The following is a 21,371-nucleotide window of genomic DNA, read 5'->3' on the forward strand; positions in this document are numbered from 1 at the left end:
ACCTCTTCTCGAAATGGTCTGCCAGAAGTAAATACAATGTGTACACTTCTGATATGAACATTCCTTGACAAGAATGCACAAGGTTGGTTTCAAGTAATTCTTGTAGAAGACTCAAAATTACATTATTAAAAGTAGTTGTCTCTTTTTTTTCTTAAAGTAGTTAGCAAGTTTCAAATGAGCAGTCTCTGCAGGATACTCAGAGCCTGGTAGGGAAGTGCCAACATGGAGAAAGTTTTTTGGATGAGAGCCAACGTAACAAATGCAAGCAGGCAAGCTTTGTGTCCAGACTTGTGTTTCAGCTTATGCGAATGGATTTAATGTCCTTAGAGATCAGGCACTGTGGCACAAATTGCAGCAGAAGTACTACAGCACAATGTGCTTGGTTTCATTCGCTGTTGTTTTTGATGTTGGAGGATTAAGGGGAGGGGAAAGGATCAGCTACCCAGGATGCTCTGTTAGGAGGAGTAAGTGAATTTCATTGTCGTCAGAACTAGATTGCCATATGAGTTCTGAAAAGCGTTTGGCTCCTGAGGATAACTACTCTAAAAATAGATTTGGAGGAGAGGTTTCTCTTGGGTCCAGTTTCAGGTTCCAGCGGAGCTGGCTTTAGGAAACCTGTTTGCTCCTGTTGCAAACAGGCGGATAACAGTGAGGATATTTCTTATTCTGCCTTCAGCATTAATTTTTGGATATACTGACACACTCGCTCTGTTGGTGGAAATTGAGCACTAATGTTATGGCTGACGACACAGGTATAATCCTAACCTTTTTTTGTGAGCAAATGGAAAATGTGTACTTGCAGATACCAGTTATGTCTGATTTTATAATCAGCAAAATAACTGGCTTACTGTTGTATGTTTTCTTGCCAGTTTGCTGTCTAGTCTGTGTTACAGGCTGCCTCTGTTCTCTTTGATTATGTGTTCTCTGGACTGGGGTATTCCATGAATTTATAGCCGGTGGTTAATTGTAAATAATATTTTGCCTAATAGAGCATAAATTAATATAAGACATACTGTTTTGTCTGCAAACATTTGACTTCAAAGTTATTTTTAGAGAATGTAAAATTGTAAGATGTCTTGAAGGTAAGCTAAAGTAAAAATATTTTCATACATTTTTAGCTAGATGTGACTTATTGGGGGGTGGGTGAGGTATAGGATTTTATAGATTTGCTGTTGAGCGGTAGACCGTGCTTTAAGACTTTCTGATGTCTGCATAAAGACATCTGGTGGTGTAAGCACAGGCTTACCAGATATGGCAAGTGACCTACTTCTGGCATGGCTGGCAGCATGTGCAGGGAAAGGGCTTGAGTTGAGAGTTAACTGTTTGGAATGAGCTCTGAGGCAGCTTCAGCTCTTGCAGTGTTTTGTTCTGACCCTGCATGTAGCATTATTTGTGCAGATCATAGGTAAATTTTTTGTTGCATAACCTTCATTTATATAAAAGTGTTGCGTGATCAAGCTGCTATGCTTGAGTTGTTTTTCAAGAGTTTTGTAAATAATTTTGCAATAAGGTAGAAAGCTCCAGCATAAAAATATGTCTTTGTGATTATTGTGAACTACATTCTTATAGCAGAATCTATTTTTGAGGGATTTGTCACATGAAACAATCTCTTATACTGAAAAAATACGAATAGTTCTGTTCGATTACTTAAATAAGTTGTATTTTCTTTCATTTTCCTGTTCTTCTGATAAGTAAAGCTTCTTTCTTGGAAGGCCAATAGCAGTAAATGGTAGAAAACTGTAAGGCAAATAAGTGTGAAATGCAGTAAGATCCTCTTTCCTGTTTGCTCTAGAACCAAGTTGCAATCTGGAATAATTTAAACCATTTTTATCCTAAGGATTTCATTTTAAGTATATGCAAATCCTTCATTGACTGCCCTGCTACACAGGTGTGGTGAAGCCTTCCTGTTAGATACTGTAATTGTTTATTTCTCAGAATTAATATTACCAGGTCAAGAGTACTGTAAGTAATTTTCATATAGTTGAGTATATTTCTGAATGCAGACTCTGCTTGTCTGTCCCTCAATTTTTGGGCTGTCCATACATTTCCCACGAGAGAGATGTTACAATGAGCTGTGTATACGGACCCTGCACATATGTAATTAGAGGACTGTGCAGTAGCAAATGATATATGCCTGATGTGAGGCTAAGTTACCTCAGATTCTCTCTGAATATTATTGGGCATATGTGTTCAATGTAGAAAAGAAACTAAATCGTTGGTATTTGATCTTTGAAGGGAGTAGTGTTATAAAAGCATTCGTTTTTTCAGTAAAATGCTGAGCTCAATAAGAGCTGACATGGGTCCGTGGTTTTTATATTGGTCTGAACTTTGTATAAAGCACAATGAATGTAATAAAAGAGTATTTTATTACTGCTATAAACCTGCTGGCAAGCAGGGTCAGAGAGTACTTATATATAGTTCCTGTTACAAAAACAAGTCAGTCACCCATCTCATTATTTATCTTTCAGATACACCAATTTATTTTAAAAAATAATTGTGTTGATATTTAGCTTCTAAGAATATTTTTTGTCTTTTTCTATGATAAGTGTTGATAAATACATCTAATATTTCTTTCAGTTAGTATAAAGCTAACTTCTTAGCTTATCACAGTATTCATGACAAAGTTTCTTGCAATGTTCTTTACAAAATGTAAGAAATAGTTTTGCTTGAATAACTGAGCCTGCATGTGGCTGAGCAGGCAAAAGTTGTGGAATGAAGTGGAATAGACTAATGGACTCGAAACTGCAGCCACGTGCCACCCTTGCAGCAGTAATGTCAGGGGGCAGAAGAGCAGACCTTGAGTTTTGGAGGAGGGCCACAGGCAGGCATCCTTTTGGGTACATATTTATTTACTTTTATATATATATATATGTATATGCATATCCCTCTTTCACTAAAACAATCCTAAAACAACAGACTACGCAATGTCTTCTCTAGTGACGATGCCCATTTGAAACTTGCTACACATATACTGGGTCAAGGTCTTTCACAGTCATTTGTTTACAACTATGTGTAATTTTTTATATGCATTTACTTTCCAAATGAGCAGTTATAAGTGAAACCATGATCTGTGTTGTGTCTCTGTCATCCTTTTACTCCTATGTTCCATAGGACTGAAATTCTGGAGTTGTTTAGCATGGAGTGAATCTCTGCTTAATTCTAAGCATTAGGGAAGATGGTTTTAGTGGGCAAAGTGTTCTGTATTTGAAGTCTTACCCGTAACATAGTTCAAGTTTTAGAGTTTTCTTAGGCTATTTGAATTGTCATGTTGGTTCTGTGAGCTATTTTGACTAATTTTGAAGCTCAATTTAGGAGAAATGCTTCTCTTGCAAAGCTTTTCTGCTGGCCATACTGGCCTCTGGTGGTAGTCTGGGAACAAATGCAAAGCATCTCAAAAATGTGAAGCTCTGTGTAAACAGAGATCAAAGGGGGAGCAAGGCAGAATTTTCAGCTAACTTATGAGACAAATTATATGGGGGCTTTTGGTGTTTGGTTGGTTATGAGGCTTTTGCTTACATAATCATCAAGCTTCTCACAGTAATTCAGTGAAATGGAAAACAAGTAAAGGTGGTAAAGTTTAAAAAAAAAACAACCAAAAAACTTCACAACAACAAAACCCACCATTGTTGCTGATATGTCTTGTATTCTGTTTAATCATGAGCACCAAGTTTTATAATTGTATCCTCAATGATAATTTTCTAACTCTTACCTCAATTTTTGATTCTTGTTTTATTTTAACAGAGACTAAGCATGGAGGAAGCAAGAATGGAAAGAAAGAAGGCCTCTCTGGAAGCTCATTTTTCACCTGGTTTATGGTAATTGCTTTGCTGGGAGTTTGGACATCAGTAGCAGTTGTCTGGTTTGAACTTGTAGATTATGAAGAAGTTCTCGGTAAGAATTCTAAATATTAAGATTTTTTAAATAGTATTATGATATGCATTAAATGAATGCCATTTTATGTTTTTAGATAGATGATGTCTACTGTAGTGTTTGTAAATTATCTACATTATAAGAATAGGCAGTGTAGTTCAAAATATATGTTTTAATGCTGAGCACTATTATGATGTTAAAATGGGGTTCTCATAAAACGGTATTAACCTCCTGTAGGGATGTCTTTGTAGCATGTATACTGTAGTTAATTTGAGAGGTCAGCTAAATATGCAGTTTGAATTTAAGCTCTCAGAAGCTTGCAGCAGTGGTAGAAAGCAGGCAGCTAATGTTAGCTCTGCTCTGATGGACTGTGATGCCTGTAGGGTCAGGACAACTGCTCTGTCATCCTCTCACAAGTGAGATGTTGAATGACCTCAGTTTTAAGCTTATGGTGGTGATAATTCTATCTCAATATGACAATTTTATGACATTACTGTTAATATAATATTTAAGGTTACAAATTAATATCTCAAATTTCAAGGTGTATGTCTGTAGGTACGGCTGTTTTCCCTGATGTTGTAGGATTCAACATGCACTTTTTCACTGGTGGCTTTACAAAATTTACAAATCTATTGGTACATGCCTTTTTTTTTTTTTGATCTGGACTGGTTTTTTTTCAGAAAAAAATCTTCTGATTTGAAACTTAACTGGGTCTAGTGATGTAAATAATGTGTTTTGTATTTTTACCATGCATGCAGCCAAAGCAAAGGATTTCCGTTATAACTTGTCAGAGGTCCTACAAGGTAGGATATTAGAGAAATAAACTTGTGTTACAGTCCCTTGGCTGAAAGTTTTGGTTTACTTTATTATGGTTTTAATTTTTTTTAAGAATTCCTTTTCTTCTGCAATGACATGAAACTCAGCCATTTCTCATCTGTCTCATTCTTCATGGTTTTGAAGATGATATAATTCTTATTTCTAGAGAGTTACATTTTTGCACCAGTCTGCTGTGTTTATCCATAAACAGATATGGCTCCTTTCTAATGTGTTGCTTCCATATTTTTCTATTCTAGACCCAAGTCTGAATTTTTTCTTCCACAAAATTGTTTCCTAATTTTCTAAGTTAGAAGTTCTTTCTAAGTTTTTCATATTAAGAACTGTATTTAATTTATTTTGATAGCAAGAAAGTTCTACCTCTGTTTAGAGAATGACAGTGTAATAAACTGTCAGACTATAAGGACACAAAGTTCTACAAGCTCTGCAGAGTTTGATCCTGTTAAAAGTAGTGTCTGAATTTTATCAAGCCTATAATTAGATAACTCTCTACTAGTTTGGTGGTCCCAGGATACTTTAAATCCTGGATACCATGCTTCTATGCTGAAAATTCTCTTTTAATAGAAACTGAGTTCTCCTTTTGCATATACTTTGGGCTGATAGAGCTTCAGTTTCAAAAACAAAAATTGAGAAAACTGATTTGTTAGTCTTACATGAAAGGATGGACAACTTTTTTTGTCTGCATGGAAGGTTATACATTGGTGGTAGAATTTGTGAATGGTTTTCCTTTGTCTGGGAAGTAGGCTGCTTACTTTCTGTTAACATGGCACTAAAAACTATATACTATATAGCTATTTCTTTTCTGAGAATTTAGAATTGCAGGAAACATGTAATCAGAAAACAAATGGCCATTATTTTATGAGTTTTTTATTTTTTCCCCCTCAAACATGTTGAATGTTTCTTGTGAACTTAAATAGTATTCTCAGCAAAACATGTCCATGTCATATTACAGACTTGCTTTAAATCTGCCGGCTGCAAAATCAACGCAGGAAAAAGACAAACTTGTATTTGGTGTCAAATGCAGGAAATACAGAAAGAAACTTGAAATATTTGTAGTATTTCCCAGAAAATTTAAAATGTGGTTAAGAATATTACAGCTAGATTATTAAAAAACATATGATAACAACCTAACATTGACGGTCAACAATCACACATTGAAAATTGTGCTGGATACAAAAGGCCAAATCCCTAATTGTCTTTTCTTCCTCTTTTTGCACTTCTAGGCAAGCTTGGGATATATGATGCTGATGGAGATGGAGATTTTGATGTGGAAGATGCTAAAGTATTACTAGGTAAGTACAAATACAGGTGGAACAATCTATATGATTTAGTTGGCATGTTCATGTTTTGCTTTTTTATTTTAAGTCAAAACAATATTTCTGGTTCATTTGTTTGTTTTTTCCTGGTTTAAAAACTTAAATTGATTTCATTGTGATGGGTTTTTTCTTTTTAATGTGAGTTGTAGGATTGGGTGTGTACCTGACAGCAATTTTTGTTATTTTCCTTCTAATATGGAAATGCTAGTGGAAAGCATTTAATCTTACAGGATGATTTTGAAGTTAGGTGGTTGATGCTACTGTACTGAATGCTGAAAGATGGTTGTGATAATCAATAAATTTATCAGATGCAGAACCTAAGATGCTTCTAGGTCTGTCTAGAATGAAAACATTGTTTATGTTAAGCCAGGTCCATTTAAAAATTATTTTAAACGTGCCTTTGTATTTCTCAGGTAACTATTTGTGTAGTGTATTTTTTGTATTGTCTTTCCTCTATTCTGAATTCTCCACAAGTCTGTTCATTTTTTTTTTTTTGCCCTTCAGAAACAGTTTGGCATGAATTTTTCTTCTCTAGCATCAAAACACGGGGTTTAGGCTTCTGTTCCTTGTAACTTGTGAGATGTCTTTCTGCTCACTGTGTATCTTCAAAGGGAAATTTCAATATTTCAACCTCTAGACATGCTTTATGATATTGTTTACTTACATCTTTCAAAGCACTGCCTTTCTTTAGCTTCAGTCAAGCCTTGGATAGATACTTCTTGCATACCTGATTGTAGAAATTTTACTTAAGTTTACTTTTCTTTAGATTTTCTTTACTTGGTTTGTTCAAATTTAAACCTCTACTGAGCATACAAACCTGTAGAATTAAACAAATGAACAAAGCAATGAACCCCCCAGCACAGTAACTAACACTTGAGCAGAGGACAAAATGGAAAGTATCAAACTAGTCAAAGTTATTGGTAGTACATTAGGATGTTATGGTTTGCTGTTTCAAATTCATACTCCATAAAAATCAGCTTGTCATAATTTTATTTTTCCTACTTTTATCTGGAGAAACAAGCAAGTCTTGGGGAGGATGTGTATTCATTTGTTTAATCCCTTCATGGTTTATAGAAAACTCATGTAATCAACTGAATCAATTTGCAGTGTTGTGAATACGGGAGTCCCTCCAAAGAATCTCAGCATTCTGAAGGGCAACAGAACTACAGAATGGGTGTTAATTGTAATTGGTGACTAATATAATACTTGGTATAATTATAATCCTAGTCTTCCTCGGTCTGTTATGTAGTGTATAGAAACTGGATATCCTTTTCTTGACAGTCTTATGCAGGCAGAAACATTCTGCTGCTTTGTTCCATCTCTGTTTTATGCAGCCTGATATAGCTGGGAGTTCTGCCAGTACATGAAAGTGTTTCTATTCTAAGCTTGTCTTATCATGCATTCAAACCTTGTACTTCAAATGTGACCTTAAAAGGTCACAGATCAAAATTTATTTTTATTATTTTTGAAAAGTTGCTTAGAAATTGGATTTATTTTCATTTAAATTTGAGAATAATTTTTGCAGTACGAAATAAATTATAAATTTTCAAGTTTTGTGACACTGAAAAAATTATGAAGTAAAAAGATATTTTTTCCAGTAACAAGCATGTTATATTATTAACTGAACTTCCCTGTAAGTTACTGTGCTTGTTTACATTTAAAATTTCATATAAAATAAAAAATGAGCACCACAATGCAGACTGAAATTATTTCATTGATGCAGAAACTGGAAAACTGGATTCCCTCTTGAGGAATTTGTCTTCCAGAATTAAGTCATTGTAGTAAAGGAAACTGAATAGTAAGCCTACTTTATGAATATTGAGTACAAAGCTCCTTTTATTTGTGAGGATTTTGTTAGGAAGGCTTATTACTTCTTGGGATTTTTTTTGGGTCAGGCTGCCATAACAGCAAGTGGTTTCTCCAGTACAGAAGGAGTTACTGCAGTCTGGTGTTTAATGATAGGAATTCATATGTTTTTTTCTCCTCCGTTCTTTAGCTATTACAGCACTAGTACTGTGTATTGAAGTTGTGATATGTACAGTGGTTTAATGTTGTCCACTTCCATAAGTTTTAGTTTTCACTACAGATTTCAAGATTGAATTTCATATTAATGGTAAATATATTTTAAGTTTAAATTAATTTAATTAACATTTTGAGAGATACTTCTACCAGCATGGGTTTATTTTGTATTTTAAATAATGTTTAATAGTTTTCTATACTACTTGGCCATACCTAAATAGAATAAATAATATTTATTATTTTATTTCTTGTTTGTATAAGGTATGATAGGATCTGTCTTTTTTATTTGTTGGAATCAAAGTGGGTTTCATGATTAGGCTCTCTTGAGGGATTTGAGTAATTTTCAAAAGGATGTGCAAGAAGTTTGTTCTTCCCCTCTTCCCCTACTCCCCATATAAGAGAAGTTCAAAAACCAAACTGCCTACACCCTTACAGTCAACCAACCCCAAGTAATTATGGAGTATTGTAGCATTTATTAAAAAATTACTTGTGGTGGAAATGTGAACTTTTTGAAGCTAACCTGCCATTATTTTGCAGAGTTTCTTTTTCACAGATATTTCTGATATTCCGTTTACAGCATTCCTTCTGGTAATGGGAAGAGAGGATTTGTACTCTGCTCCTTTGGGGGCTGCTTTTTGCAGTACTTTGCTTCCCAGTTTTTGTCCACTTCACTCTGATTGCTCTTGGAAGGGTGTTATTCTCAGGGGGAGTGCTACACATCTGACCTTGCTTTAAATCAGTACAGTGCAGCAGTGTCTTTAGTGATATTACCAAAAAAATAGCATGTGTAGGGGTACCAATGTCTGTTATAATAGTCACTTTGGAGCCAAGCTGTTTCTTGTACTTCTGTCCCTTTTAACAAGCAACAATATCCAGAGAAATTGAGTAGTTAGTACAGTTTTGAAACTGCAGCTACAGAAAACAAACCTTTTATTGTTCTTGTGCGTTTAGTTCAGAGTAGTCCAGTTATGCAGAAAATGGCAAAACCCCATCCTCGTGTGGTACCAGTCAAATGGTAATAAGCAGTAGAATCCAAGTAAGAAATCTTATTTTCCATTGTTTCACCCACATTAGAAAAATATATTTGCAGGCAGTCACACTGAGATTGCATGTTCAAAAAAATCTGTAGTCAGATAATAGGTGTTAAAATAATGCTTTTGCACTGTTCAGCTGTTTAGGATAAGTTTCATGCTCTTTCCTATTTTTCTCGTGTTCTGCTGTAGCACTTTCAAATATTAAAGGTTGGCTTGTGCTCGTTTTCCTAAGAAGAGGTGTTTACAGGAGAAGAAAGGCTTTGTCGTGTTAAATGTATGTAGGGAAGTCTTCTGCCCTACTGCTTGTGGTAACTATTGAACAGACAAATATTTTGACTCCTTTCTTCTCTTGGATTTAAATTGTCATGTTAAGACTTCTGTTGAAATAAAATAGTTATATCTTTTGAGTCCCTGCTTTTGTAGGGTATGTGTGCTCTGCTTTGGTCGCTGTTTTCAGATACTTTGTTACGATGCTTTTGTGAGTTTATCAGTTATTACTTTGAAAAGCAATTCTTCTTGATTATGGGGGTGAATGAAGATGAAAAACAGAGTATTAATCAGTTGGCATTTTTTTCTGTACTCTTTCTTGGAAAGCAAGATAAACGTGCAAAATCCTGGGTTTTTATTTAACTCAGGCTGAAGTGTTGCCTGAGGGTTTTTTGGGGTTTGTTATTGGGTTTATTTTGTTAAATTCAAAGGCTTTATCTTCATCTTGGATATTTTTTGCAAAGAATTGTAAACAAAAGGTTTAGGGTTTTTTGTTTGATTTTTTTTGACAAAGACTGTAAGACATATTCTTCCAATTTCTGTGGTTCCTTTTGGAGTCCTAATATATTCAAAGAAAATATGCTTCTGTACTCAGTTTTATAAATATAATTGCCCAAAAGTCTTATTCTTGACTTTGTGCAATAACAGGGGCATCTGTATGATTCTATATGTGTCTACCAAAATGACTTCTTGAGGTCTTTTGGGAGTAGTGTGTTGTTTTGTTTTTTTTCTTTTGTTGGATTTTTTTGGTTTTTTCCCCCATTTTGCTTTTATATGAGATTCTGACAGGCTAGAATGACACAAGTATTAATTCTGCATTCATAACTTAGATTGTATTTTAGGATTTTTAGATTCAAGTTTCCATTCTTATATTGAAATTTTGTTCTTCAATAAATATCCTTACTTCCATTTATGTCTTTATATCTTGTATTATCCAAATTTTGAAAACAAATTAGAATAATTGAGTACTGTGCATAAAGTTGTTTATAAAATTTAATTTTTATAGAACTAAGCCATGGAAGAAGTTGGAGAGGGATATTTATAATACCTTGATTGCCTCCTGGATTCAATCTGTCATTTTTAAACCTTTGGGCTATCCAGTGAAAAGTTAAAGAGAATGGCTGGTCACTCAAGTAGAGGTTCTGGACATCCAGGTACAAGGATGTGGAATATCATGGACTTGGAAGTTTCTTCAGAATTATCATTGATAATTTCACTATGTGCTGTAAGAAAAACATGTTGAAATATGTTAAATGTCTCTGCCATGAACTTCTCTATCTTGAATGTTTCATTAACCTGCATCTAATATTGCTTTGTAATCTGCATGTGCAACACGTTCACTTAATTTTATGTTTCAACAATCTGTCTTCACCTTTAGCTCACTTTTCTGCTTGTCTTTTCAAAACAAATGAAGGTTTGTTCTGGTTAGAAGTCGGGGAAATTCCTCCCTCTGCAGCTTTAAAGCCTACCAGTGATTGTTTTTTGTTGCCTGGTCATTCTGTTGTGCTTTTCCTAGAATGGAAAATTTGAAATGTTATTTAGTAACAACTGTAAAACAGCGATTTTAATTTAAAAAACCCAAACAAACTAGGCAAGACCTCGCCAAAAATAGGAGGGGGAAAAAGCAAGTAGCTGTGGCTTACTTGCACTTTAGAAATGCCATTTAGATCAGTAGGTCTTGTAACATAAAATAATAACTTCTAATATTAGGGTCTTTAGCAGTGATGAGCTCACTCTTTACTGTTCCGGCCTTCTCTCCTTTAGCTCTTTATCATGCTTTAGATTTTCTATATAACAAAACTTATACCCTGTATTGGCTACCAACTCATTTTTATCTGGTGTTCTGTATATCCTCAGATGTGGAAATAATTCCCGAGGATCAAGTGCATCATATAGAAATCTATCATAGAAAAATATGGTTGAGAAACATGTTAAAAAAATGCAAAGCAAACAAACTGCAAATCCAGCAATTAGAATCCTCACTTCTAAGCAAAATCAAAATTCTGCATGGATAAGAATGTTATCCTTAGCAGTGTGTCTGTGATGAGTTTGTTTATATACTCTTTGCTTTTAAATGTTATTCTCGGCCATTAGTTGCAAGCTCTCAAAATTGATAATAATAGTTTAAAAAATAATAAAAACAAATTAAGTGATTTTAAAGCAGTAATAGATTATTGATAAAAAATTGTCTAAAGGTGAATGCTGTGACAGAAAACGTAAATATAAAATGGGTTTAGTTTTAGGACTAGGAAGAAAGGAAAGCAAAACTATTGCCATTTCTTCTTTTTTTAATTTTTTTTTTAGTAAGATTCTGGCATAATATTTTGCATGCTTATTGCCCAAATTATAGTCTCTATTGGAAAGATTAAACTTTCTTAACATCCTTCTATTTCCTAGTTAGCATTCCTGTAAAGACTTCGGTCTATGACAAGAGATGTCTTTCACAGATCCTCCTTTAACAGTTTCCTCTTTCCACCTAACTGCTGTCTCTTTTTTCCCCTTCCCTCTCTCTCTCTTTCCTCTATTCTTGTATAGGCCTGACCAAAGATGGCAGTAATGAAAATATTGATTCCCTTGAGGAAGTCCTTAATATTTTAGCAGAGGAAAGCTCTGATTGGTTTTATGGCTTTCTCTCATTTCTCTATGATGTATTGACTCCTTTTGAAATACTAGAAGAAGAAGAGAGCGAAGCTGCAGATGATGTTGATGGTACGTCACAGAATGAAGGGGTTCAGGGAAAAAAGACTTGTGTTATTTTGGATTTACAGAACCAGTGACTGAAAGACTAATTTGATTGGCTTTTGAAAATGTCCATGAAATCATCAACCTTAATATAGCAAGAATTTATGGCATTGAGGGGAACCCCTCAAATGGACACTCTAAAGATTGAACTCAAGTTAGCCATGCAATGCTGTTTCAGTAGTTGAAAGCCTTTCAATAATTTTTCCATTTTTGTGATAGGATGGCAAGTATTATGCAGGTGTGTAAATATGTAGAATAAAATGTGTATCTGTGAATGTGTAGTTGGTTTCTGTATGTGCTTCAATTTGTGCATTTTGTGCACAAAACTTACAAAGCTTAAGTGTAATAATCTTTACTGTTAACACTATAACATTTGTCTTTCTAGCAAACATTAACTGAAGCATTTTGTAACAGCCGTAATTATTAAAGTATTCTAGCATGACTGCATTTTGTAAATACATATTTTTATGTTAATCCTTAATATAGTCATGACAATGATAATTCTCTTGTGAAATATAATTTTAATAAATAACGTATTTTGTGATTCACTGGTTTTGCAGATAGGTTCTTTTTACTTGTTCGAAGAAAAGCACTTATAAATAAGTGCTTGAAAATTCTACAGAAACGTTTATTTCTAAGTTAGCTAACATCATGTATTCAGAAGCTACATGTCATATGGTCTATTCCTGCTGATTTGTCTGTTTTCAAACTAAATCTTCAGTCATTTCTTTAATATGACAATCACATCACAAGGGCTGTTCCAAATTTCTTTTAGTTTTTAAGGTGGGCCTTCTGTGGAAGTGGGAAGCTATGATTATGTATTTCTACTGTAATATTGAATATATTAAAGACTAATTGAAAATTAGAATTTAATGTCTTATATTCCTTGAGAAATTGAAGTATTTAATGTAGTTTTGCAAATTTAAATATTTTTCTTGTGGAACTCTTTTATGGCAGTTGTTCCAGAAGTACTTTCCGTGTATGTGAATTCTGTCTGCTATCATGAAGTTACTGGTATAGAAAGGGCAGTTTCTAATTGTGTCCTGCAGTTTATATCAGGTATCAAAAGCTGAAACTGAGCTGTCCTTTTAAAATACAAATAATGTACTAAAACTGCTATTAAAATTGTATCAAATTGGTTTTTGTATTACCTGCTTTGCTGAAGGTTGTATTGGTTTCCTATGTGAAGTTGATACCCAAGTTTAAACACTAGTAGTTGCAGGCTGAAATTTTAACTTCTTTTTAAAATAAATAAAATTTCACTTCCTTTGGCATGCCATTTTTAAAGCAATTTAACATGCCTGTTTGAAAAAACTTCCTCTAGATCATCCAATTCAGAGTACTATATAATCTTTTAAAAGTAATAAATATGTGCCAGTGTTAAGCAAGTGAAGTATTGTGATGGGCTAATACTGCTACTCAAGGTTTATGAATTAAATAGAGCCATGAGAGCATTGGTTGCATTTTCTTCCAAATATTTGGAGATTAGGATATAAGAAAGCTAGCAACATATAAATTTAATGGTTTTTAAAACAAGATATATGAAGTGTAAGGCAAAGAAAATAAACAAATAAACCCTTTAACATTATAAAAATAAATGCTAGTAGATCTGGAATATTACTCAGCAATTGTTAGCAAGTGCAAGAAACTTAGAGTGTCTGAGATGTAATAAGCTTGGGTTGTTTTGTTTTGTGTGAGAATTTTTTAAATCTTAATTTAGAAGAAGAATTTCTTCTTAATTAAAAGAATATTTGAAATAGAAATAAGAGTTTCATCACTGTTTTGGGATAATAATACCTCTCAATGTGAGTTAAAAAATTGTCATGGAACATTGAATTCTATTGTAGATGCTTCAGCAATGGAACTAGATAGCCAAAAAGAGACGGGGGAAACATTTGCTATGAGAATTCTGTGTTATGAATTTTGTAGAAAATTTTTAAAAAATTAGTTGATAAAATGGAAATTTTTCAGGTGAAATTGAGGTGGATTGCTTGAACCACAAGAAAGCTACAGGCACTGAGATAGGTGATCAATAAACAGTGAATTAGTTTAATGTGGGCTGCAGATATGAAAGGTGGGCAACAGTTCTGATTCAATATCATGCAGCTTCCTTGTTGGTTTTATTAAGTGTATAGGCATCTGCTCAAAAACAATTATAGTGGGAATGAAGAATTTGTCAGGGGAGAAGGGGTGAGGGATGGATGCAAAGATCTAGTATAGGCAAATATCTTTGTAGGGTACTTCCTTTCTGTAAAGGTCTTCTCAGAAGTGTTCAGTCTTGCCTGGGGTTGTTCCAGTTGAGTTAACAATTGAACCCTCACCCATGGTTCTCTCTGGAAGTTTGGGATAGAGGAGTTTGGTTTTCTCTTACTGCTTGGCTAATAAGGATTTAAATAAGATTTGGTTGAATATTTAATTATATCGGCATGACAGGCTTTTTTGTTTGTTTGTTCATTTGTTTTAAAAAAGGCATTCAAAAGCAAAAAACGTTAATCTGAGTATGATGTGCAAATAAGCAAAGAAAACTGAACAGTATCTCAATTTGCTGGTGAGTCTGCCCAAATAGTTTTAAATTAGTTGAGAAACTTGAAAACTAGATTTTTAATTTGATTGTTTGTGACTATAAAAATACAGTCAATAATTTTTTTTAAAGTATTTTAGAAGTGTGTGTTGAAAGCTGTGATGTTTTGCCTTCTATTATGTTAGAATAGTTATTTTGGAGAGCAAGGCTGCTGCTTTCTCCTGCAGTTTCTGGTTTGAGAATTTAAAACAGGAGAAAATTAGTAGCAAACAATGTTTTTTGTGTGGAAAATATATTGCTTAAGATAGGAACTTGCTGGGTTTTATACTTAGCAAGGAATGAAACTTTACTGATTCTATATTAAATTGGTCATGCAGGTTTCATTAGATACCCTCATATTCCTTAGAGTTAATTTATATTAAGTTTTCAGAATGCCAGAAATAAAGAACTGTGACTAAAATTGTAGTCTTCCAGTTTGTCCAGCTTTTTTAGAAATCTGTGGGCTGTTTTACTTTGTCATTTGTTGGTAAATGTTTGATATTTTAATTGCCAGTCTTCAAACAAAATACTGCATTAACCTTCGTAGCAAAGCTTTTGCTTGCTTTCTTATGATACTAATCAAAATAGATTTTTAAGGGTATAAACCCTTAATACCCATACATCTGAAATGGCTGAAAACTTTTGGAAGCTTTGAACCCCTGATTTCTGTGACCACCTTCAGCAGTATTTAATTTGAAGGTAAAAGAGTGTTATATGGCAGAGAGAAATCATAATGCTCATAATGTATAGAATAACTTTGAATTGAAGAGAATAAAGAGTACAGAGATTTTTTACATATCTGTTAAAATTTTTATTGGAAAATTTTTTGTCAGTATTTCCCCCCGCCCCCTTAAAAAAATTCATTAATAGTTAGCCTCTATTGACTGGCTATAGAAGAAATCATATTTTCATACCTGTTATTGGTATAGGTTGCATTTAGATGGCAGCATGGAAGAAGAATATATTGAAGCATGAGAAAGATTTAATTTCATTTCATGGTCAGATGGGAAAGGTAAAACCCACCTGTGTTGTAAATGTAATTTGGGAGCTGGGGAAAGCTGCTGTGTGCAGGTCAGTCATTTTGCAGAGATGTGTTACTGTGTTCCCTGTTTGGTTTCCATCAGATAAGCAGCTATGGTAATGATGTCATGGTAGCATGAAATACATTAAGTATTGTCTTCCTCATGATCAGTTAGGATGTGTGTCTCAAGATGAGGCTAATAAAGGTTTTGCTTGTTGGATTCTTACATCTGCTCACATACAGGATGCAGCATAAACACACCCGTGACTTCAGGGAAAAAAAATGCTTTCTGCCACCTCTATCTGGTCTGGATTTTTCTTCTGACATTAGGCAGTTGAATAAGCAAGAGATATTAAAGCAACGTGTGGAGAATATACTGAAGTTTGGTGTTTTGTTGTTTGAGGGGTTTTCATGCTAGTTGTATGAATGTAAAACTCTTGCAGTTGGAGAGTTACAGGCTTTGGTAAGACAAGCACTCTGAGCTCAGTTAAAGGTAAGTGGATGTTAGCTTTCTGTTAGTAAACTAATTTTGTTTAGCAGATGACCTTTTATATCTAATATACTATATTATAAATGCACAGTCATAGTAATAATTATGTGCAGGGGGATATACAAGCAATCAGTTTTTTCTGACTTGCAGTTCTTCTGGAAAAGGAAAGTAAAATGAGAGAAAAAATGTTAATAATGATTTTGGCTTATAGATCTGTATTTCCTCTTTTGGTACTGCAATTTTAACATCTTTTGCTAATTTTTTGTGTGGCTAAAGAGGTTCTTGATGCAACATCATAAACTAAGGCAAGAGAGGCAAGAATCTGAACACCAGCCCTAGTGGTCTAAAACTTGACACTTAATATTCTGTTATCCAGGGTTTGCATTAATTACAGAAGGGTAGCAAGTGCTGTCAGCTGTTTAGTGCTAACCTGGCCCATGTGCTTTCTGCAGTAAATGCAAAGTAGCCTCTCCCTTTTTCACATCTAAGTGAATAAACCACCTTAATTAGCTTACATTTATTTCCTGGTGCTGCAGGTTAAAAGTGTTTATGCAGGTAGAGGTTGTGGAGAAATTGACTTAGAGGAAATTTTTCACATGGCAAAGCTTTTTGTCTAGCAAGGCTATTAAAGTTTTCAGGGTTATTAAGTGAATAAAATATATTTGCACATGCCAGGTTTCTCAATGTGAGAATGTTTTTTGTCAACATCTGGGAAACTGCTCAAAAATGGAGAGCTTTTTGCCTATTATTTTTGTTTTGCAATACTTATCTTTCTAAATAAAAATAGTATTTATATATATTTTTTCTGATGCTCAAGTTCTAAATCTCTGGTCTTACTTGGGGGTTGTTTGTGGATAATGTTCTTGAAGGTTTTTATGGGGAAAAATAGAGGGAATGGCTGGACTTTGTTGCAGATTAAGAATGCATTGTAGTCTTCCTGAGCTTCAAAAGGTTAATTAAGATACCAAGCTGACCACCTTTAAGCACTGTATGAAAATAACCACTTTGAGAGGAGTATTTAATTTATAGAATGGCTATTTGAAGGAGTTATTTAAAAAATATTTTAAACTTGTCCACCTATGTTAATTTTGAACTTTTTAATTAACTCCAAGTAGTAGCCATTTCTGACCTTCCATTATACTCACATTTGATGTTATAAATAACGTATTTTCTTCTTGCACTGCCAGCATTGGACATTTATAATGTGGGATGAAATGGAAAAAAAAGAAGGAGCTTTAAAACTAGCTCAAATCAAGTGTGAAGACATTTGTGTTGGACTTTAGAATAAGAGTCCACAAGTTCAACTACATGTTTTATAGAATTCTGGACATTTGTTTGTGTGTCTCCATGCTGTAAGAGCCTAAGTCTTGGATGAATTCCCTTAGGTGCCATGCCTTGTCACATGCCCTGGACATTGCTATCTTGGAAAACCAGGTTTGCACCCATCTTGCTTCAGCATAATTGGGGCAGACAAGTAAGACTTCCCTGTGCTGTAGGGATTTCCCCTTGTAGGGATCATGTCCAGGTGGGAACCATGATGCAGCAGGATTTCGGTCTTGTGATTATTGCATAATACCAGTGTTTTAAAATATATTATTTTACATATTTCTCTTGTGAACAGGTCTATTAAGATGTTAAAGGTTATGTGATTTATATAGTTATGTCATGAATTGATAATTTGCTGAGAACTTTAGTGCTATTCATTGCATAAAAGCAGATTGAAACAAAATTACTACTTGTGTGAATGGTTAACAAGTGGAATAGCAGTAATCAGTAACAAGCTATTTTGTAATCTTTCAACACAGTGAATATATGTTTATTTTAAAATATGTTGAAATATCTCTATGATAATTTTTGTGTATACTGATACTTGTAAAATTTTACCGTTTTCTTTGTCAACACATGCTTTTAAGAGTATCTTAAAATATCCAGTAATGTTTAATTTTAATATGAAAAGTGGGGAGGAGCTGTAAATTTAAGTATGGCTTTTGTGCAACTTTTCTGTGTACCTTTTATTGTTTATATTTTCATTGATGATGTAAATGAAAGTTGGAGTCTATTTTTCCTTTTATATGAAAAAAAAAAGTTAACTTATTCTTCCATACACTGCGTAAAAATAGTAAGACCGAATAATGATTTTAGTCAAGTTAGTGCTCTGGACTTCAGCAGTGATGGTAATCTATGAGGGAAGAGCTTGAAAAGACTCATATCCCAGGTATGAATTTGTAAGGAAATTAATCTAAAGCCTGTATTTTCACTGATTAACCTTTTTTAAAACAATTTTGGCCATAATGTCAACACTTGATATTTTGAAAATATACAATATAAAAGTTAGATGCAAGGTGATTACAATGACTTTACATTTAAATTCTTTAATTTTATGATTTCATTTTTTAGTATAGACTATCAGAGTATTGTTTGTTTTTTCAGATTAAATGTTGATATATGACACAGTTTAGGTAGATACTGTTTTCTGAAAACCTAAGCTCATGGTGCAGATGTTCAGTGTAGGTGTTTTGTATGTCTGAATGAGAAGCCTAGTGTTGAGACATGGGAATATCTCTTCTTGTATAATAAGATTAGGTATGAGTTTAAAAATACCTAGTTGCTGTATCTTTTCAGCTTTTCTTTCTAGTTGGCTTTTAGATAGCAATTTACATGATTTTTGTGGTTAAAATTGCTGTTTGTGGGATTTAAGTCTTAATGTGCAGCATCATGATAGTGGTAATCCAGTCTCTTTTAACGGTATTAAAAAGATGAAGCTAAATATTATGTGTATATTTGGAAAGGCTTTTGCCTTCATGCCTCTTGTGGTACTAGCTATAAAGTACAATCAAGAGACTGACTGCTCTCAGTTTGTTGGCTACAATGGTAAAAGACTAACAGTCTTAAGGGGTCTGAAGTAATGCAGTTAAGTATTTTAAGCCTGATGAACTGGTAACTGCTTTTCAGACCTGAGCAATACCTTTGCCAAAATATTTCTTTTCCTTTGGATAAAGAAACATATGTTGTAATTTATTGTAAGAAAACAGTTTATATGCTCTGCAATACCTGTGTACTTGAAGGCCTTTTGAGTTAACATGTTTATAAGATATTTATAAAATTTTATAGAAACATAAATTAGTGCATTTGAGAGGGAACTGGCAAATACTTTGCAGATAAATCAGAGGGGGTGTTGGTATAATTATGTGGCAGCAGTTGTCTGGAGAGAGCTGAGCAATCTCCAAGCTCAGATGCTCCACCAATAGCATCTGGTAATGTGATGCTTTTCTTTGGTTAGTTAGTCTTTCACATCAGTACTTCTGATGGTCCTGCAACTGAAGTTGCTTTATTTTTAATGAGTTATTATTTTGTATTTTTTCCGTAGCATTGTAGTGTGCTATGTAAAGTAAACTATTTACATAACATGACAGGTTGGAAAATTTAATGTCAAGTTTATTAAATATCACAAATATGCTCATAACCTATTTCCATTTTGCAACTAATTAGGTGAGGAGCCAGGAGGGGTAGCCAAGAAAAAAACTAAACTCAAAGGTATTTTTAATGTTCTTTCTCATGCAGAACTTTATGCAGATAATGATATATGAAATGCATGTGCATTACAAGTATCAGCTGTGGGTTATAATGTTTACTAATGCTAGCTATGTTGGCTAAATATTTTCTAATGGTGCAGCAAACTATTGTTCTTGCAATTTCTCAGTATTTTCTTTTACTACTGATTGAAATTCAGTGGCAATGCGAGCGCTTTCCTAACTAGAGATTATATTTCGTTTGTGTGGATTTTTTTTACAACAGATGTCTTGTTTAAATTGTAAGTAGTTTATGATAACATAATATTCTGCATGTTTTTAAGTAAGATTTTGCTCCGTATGAAATCCTCTATGTTATCTTCCATGAATTCATGATACCATTACTATATTGTAATTGGACTTGAGTGCCTTAGTTCTTCTAAGGCTGTACTTTAATAGTTTGATCTATTTTTTTTTCCTGTGGGAATTGATATTTAGGCAAAGTTCAATAATTTAACCTTTAATATTATTTGCAGGATTGATTGCAACATTTTCTGAAAGCTTAGCGTGGGATAGCTTGCAACCAATTTATGCCATGTATTTATTTATAATTACATTACTGTATGAACAGGTCATAGAGTTGAAGACAAAAAAAAAAGCTAATTAGCCTCAGCAAGCTCCAAGATACAGGTGTACTTCATGTGTGTAGCTTTTTATATCTGCTCAGTTATTGCTGGGCAGCATGAGGCTATGGAAACAGTCTCCATATTACATTAACCACATATAGACTGCAAGGTGTTTTTTCCTAGCTGTATATGAAAAATGCATGCTATTCACCATACAAACCTTCATGAGGAAAAAAGTGTATCTGCTAAGAAGTTTGCTGCTCATTGCAGTGTGGCTTTTCTCAGCATCTTGCATCACATTGAAATTTTTAGCATTTGTTCCATATTTTGCTTGGTATAACTTGGTTGCAAACTGCATGTTTCAAAGAACGTAGTAACTGTCACTTAACAATTCTTTCATGAGTTTTGGATTATTTTTCAGTGTTTCATATGAAAATAAAAAAATGGCGTATTTCAAATGTTTTATGTCAAAAACCATTTGGAAGGAAATATGATGTAATTTCTTTTAGACTGAGCTATGTAATTGAATTGTTCACTTCACAGAAACGCTACACAGCAGCTAGAGGCTGACCTGATTTTTTTGCCTCAACAGGCTGCAGTTTCTCTCAAAAGTCTAAATAAAAATAGAGCTGTTTATATGTAAAAGAAACGCTACACAGCAGCTAGAGGCTGACCTGATTTTTGGCCTCAACAGGCTGTAGTTTCTCTCAGAAGTCTAAATAAAAATAGAGCTGTTATATGTAAAACTCATTATCACTTTCTTAATAATGTGGAGTATTAATTTCAAAATTAAATTCAAATATTGCATACAGGTTTAATGGAAAAATCTCTGTATTTTATTGACTTAAAAAATCCTTATTCTGGAGAATTCTACTGGTACTGACATATTTTCAACACTATGGCAAAATGGAAGTAAATATTGAACATTAAATATATTGAAAATAAATTTCAAGGATTCTGTTCTGATTGTTCTTATGACATATGCCCTGTCACAGCCAAATGTGAATTGAAGTAGAGAAGCACAAGTGACACATTTGAAAATAAATTTCAAGGATTCTGTTCTGATTGTTCTTATGACATATT

The 21,371-nt window shown here is 33.7% G+C and overlaps 1 protein-coding gene across 6 annotated transcripts in view; it reads left to right on the forward strand.

The window, feature by feature from the left end:
- ASPH (aspartate beta-hydroxylase) overlaps positions 1–21,371 on the forward strand; it is a 114,834-nt gene that overhangs the window by 12,816 nt on the left and 80,647 nt on the right. For 5 of the 6 annotated variants that reach the window (XM_039702986.1, XM_039702987.1, XM_039702989.1 and 2 more), the window contains 2 exons: positions 3,742–3,891; positions 5,928–5,996. In XM_039702986.1, coding sequence (XP_039558920.1) covers positions 3,742–3,891; positions 5,928–5,996 — 219 coding nt within the window. Of the gene's footprint in view, positions 1–487; positions 753–3,741; positions 3,892–5,927; positions 5,997–21,371 lie in introns of those variants that run through there. The other variant, XM_039702988.1, reaches the window with a different exon arrangement.

Source organism: Passer montanus, unplaced genomic scaffold (assembly GCF_014805655.1).
Source record: "Passer montanus isolate IOZ18808 unplaced genomic scaffold, ASM1480565v1 scaffold16, whole genome shotgun sequence".
Classification (NCBI taxonomy): domain Eukaryota; kingdom Metazoa; phylum Chordata; class Aves; order Passeriformes; family Passeridae; genus Passer; species Passer montanus.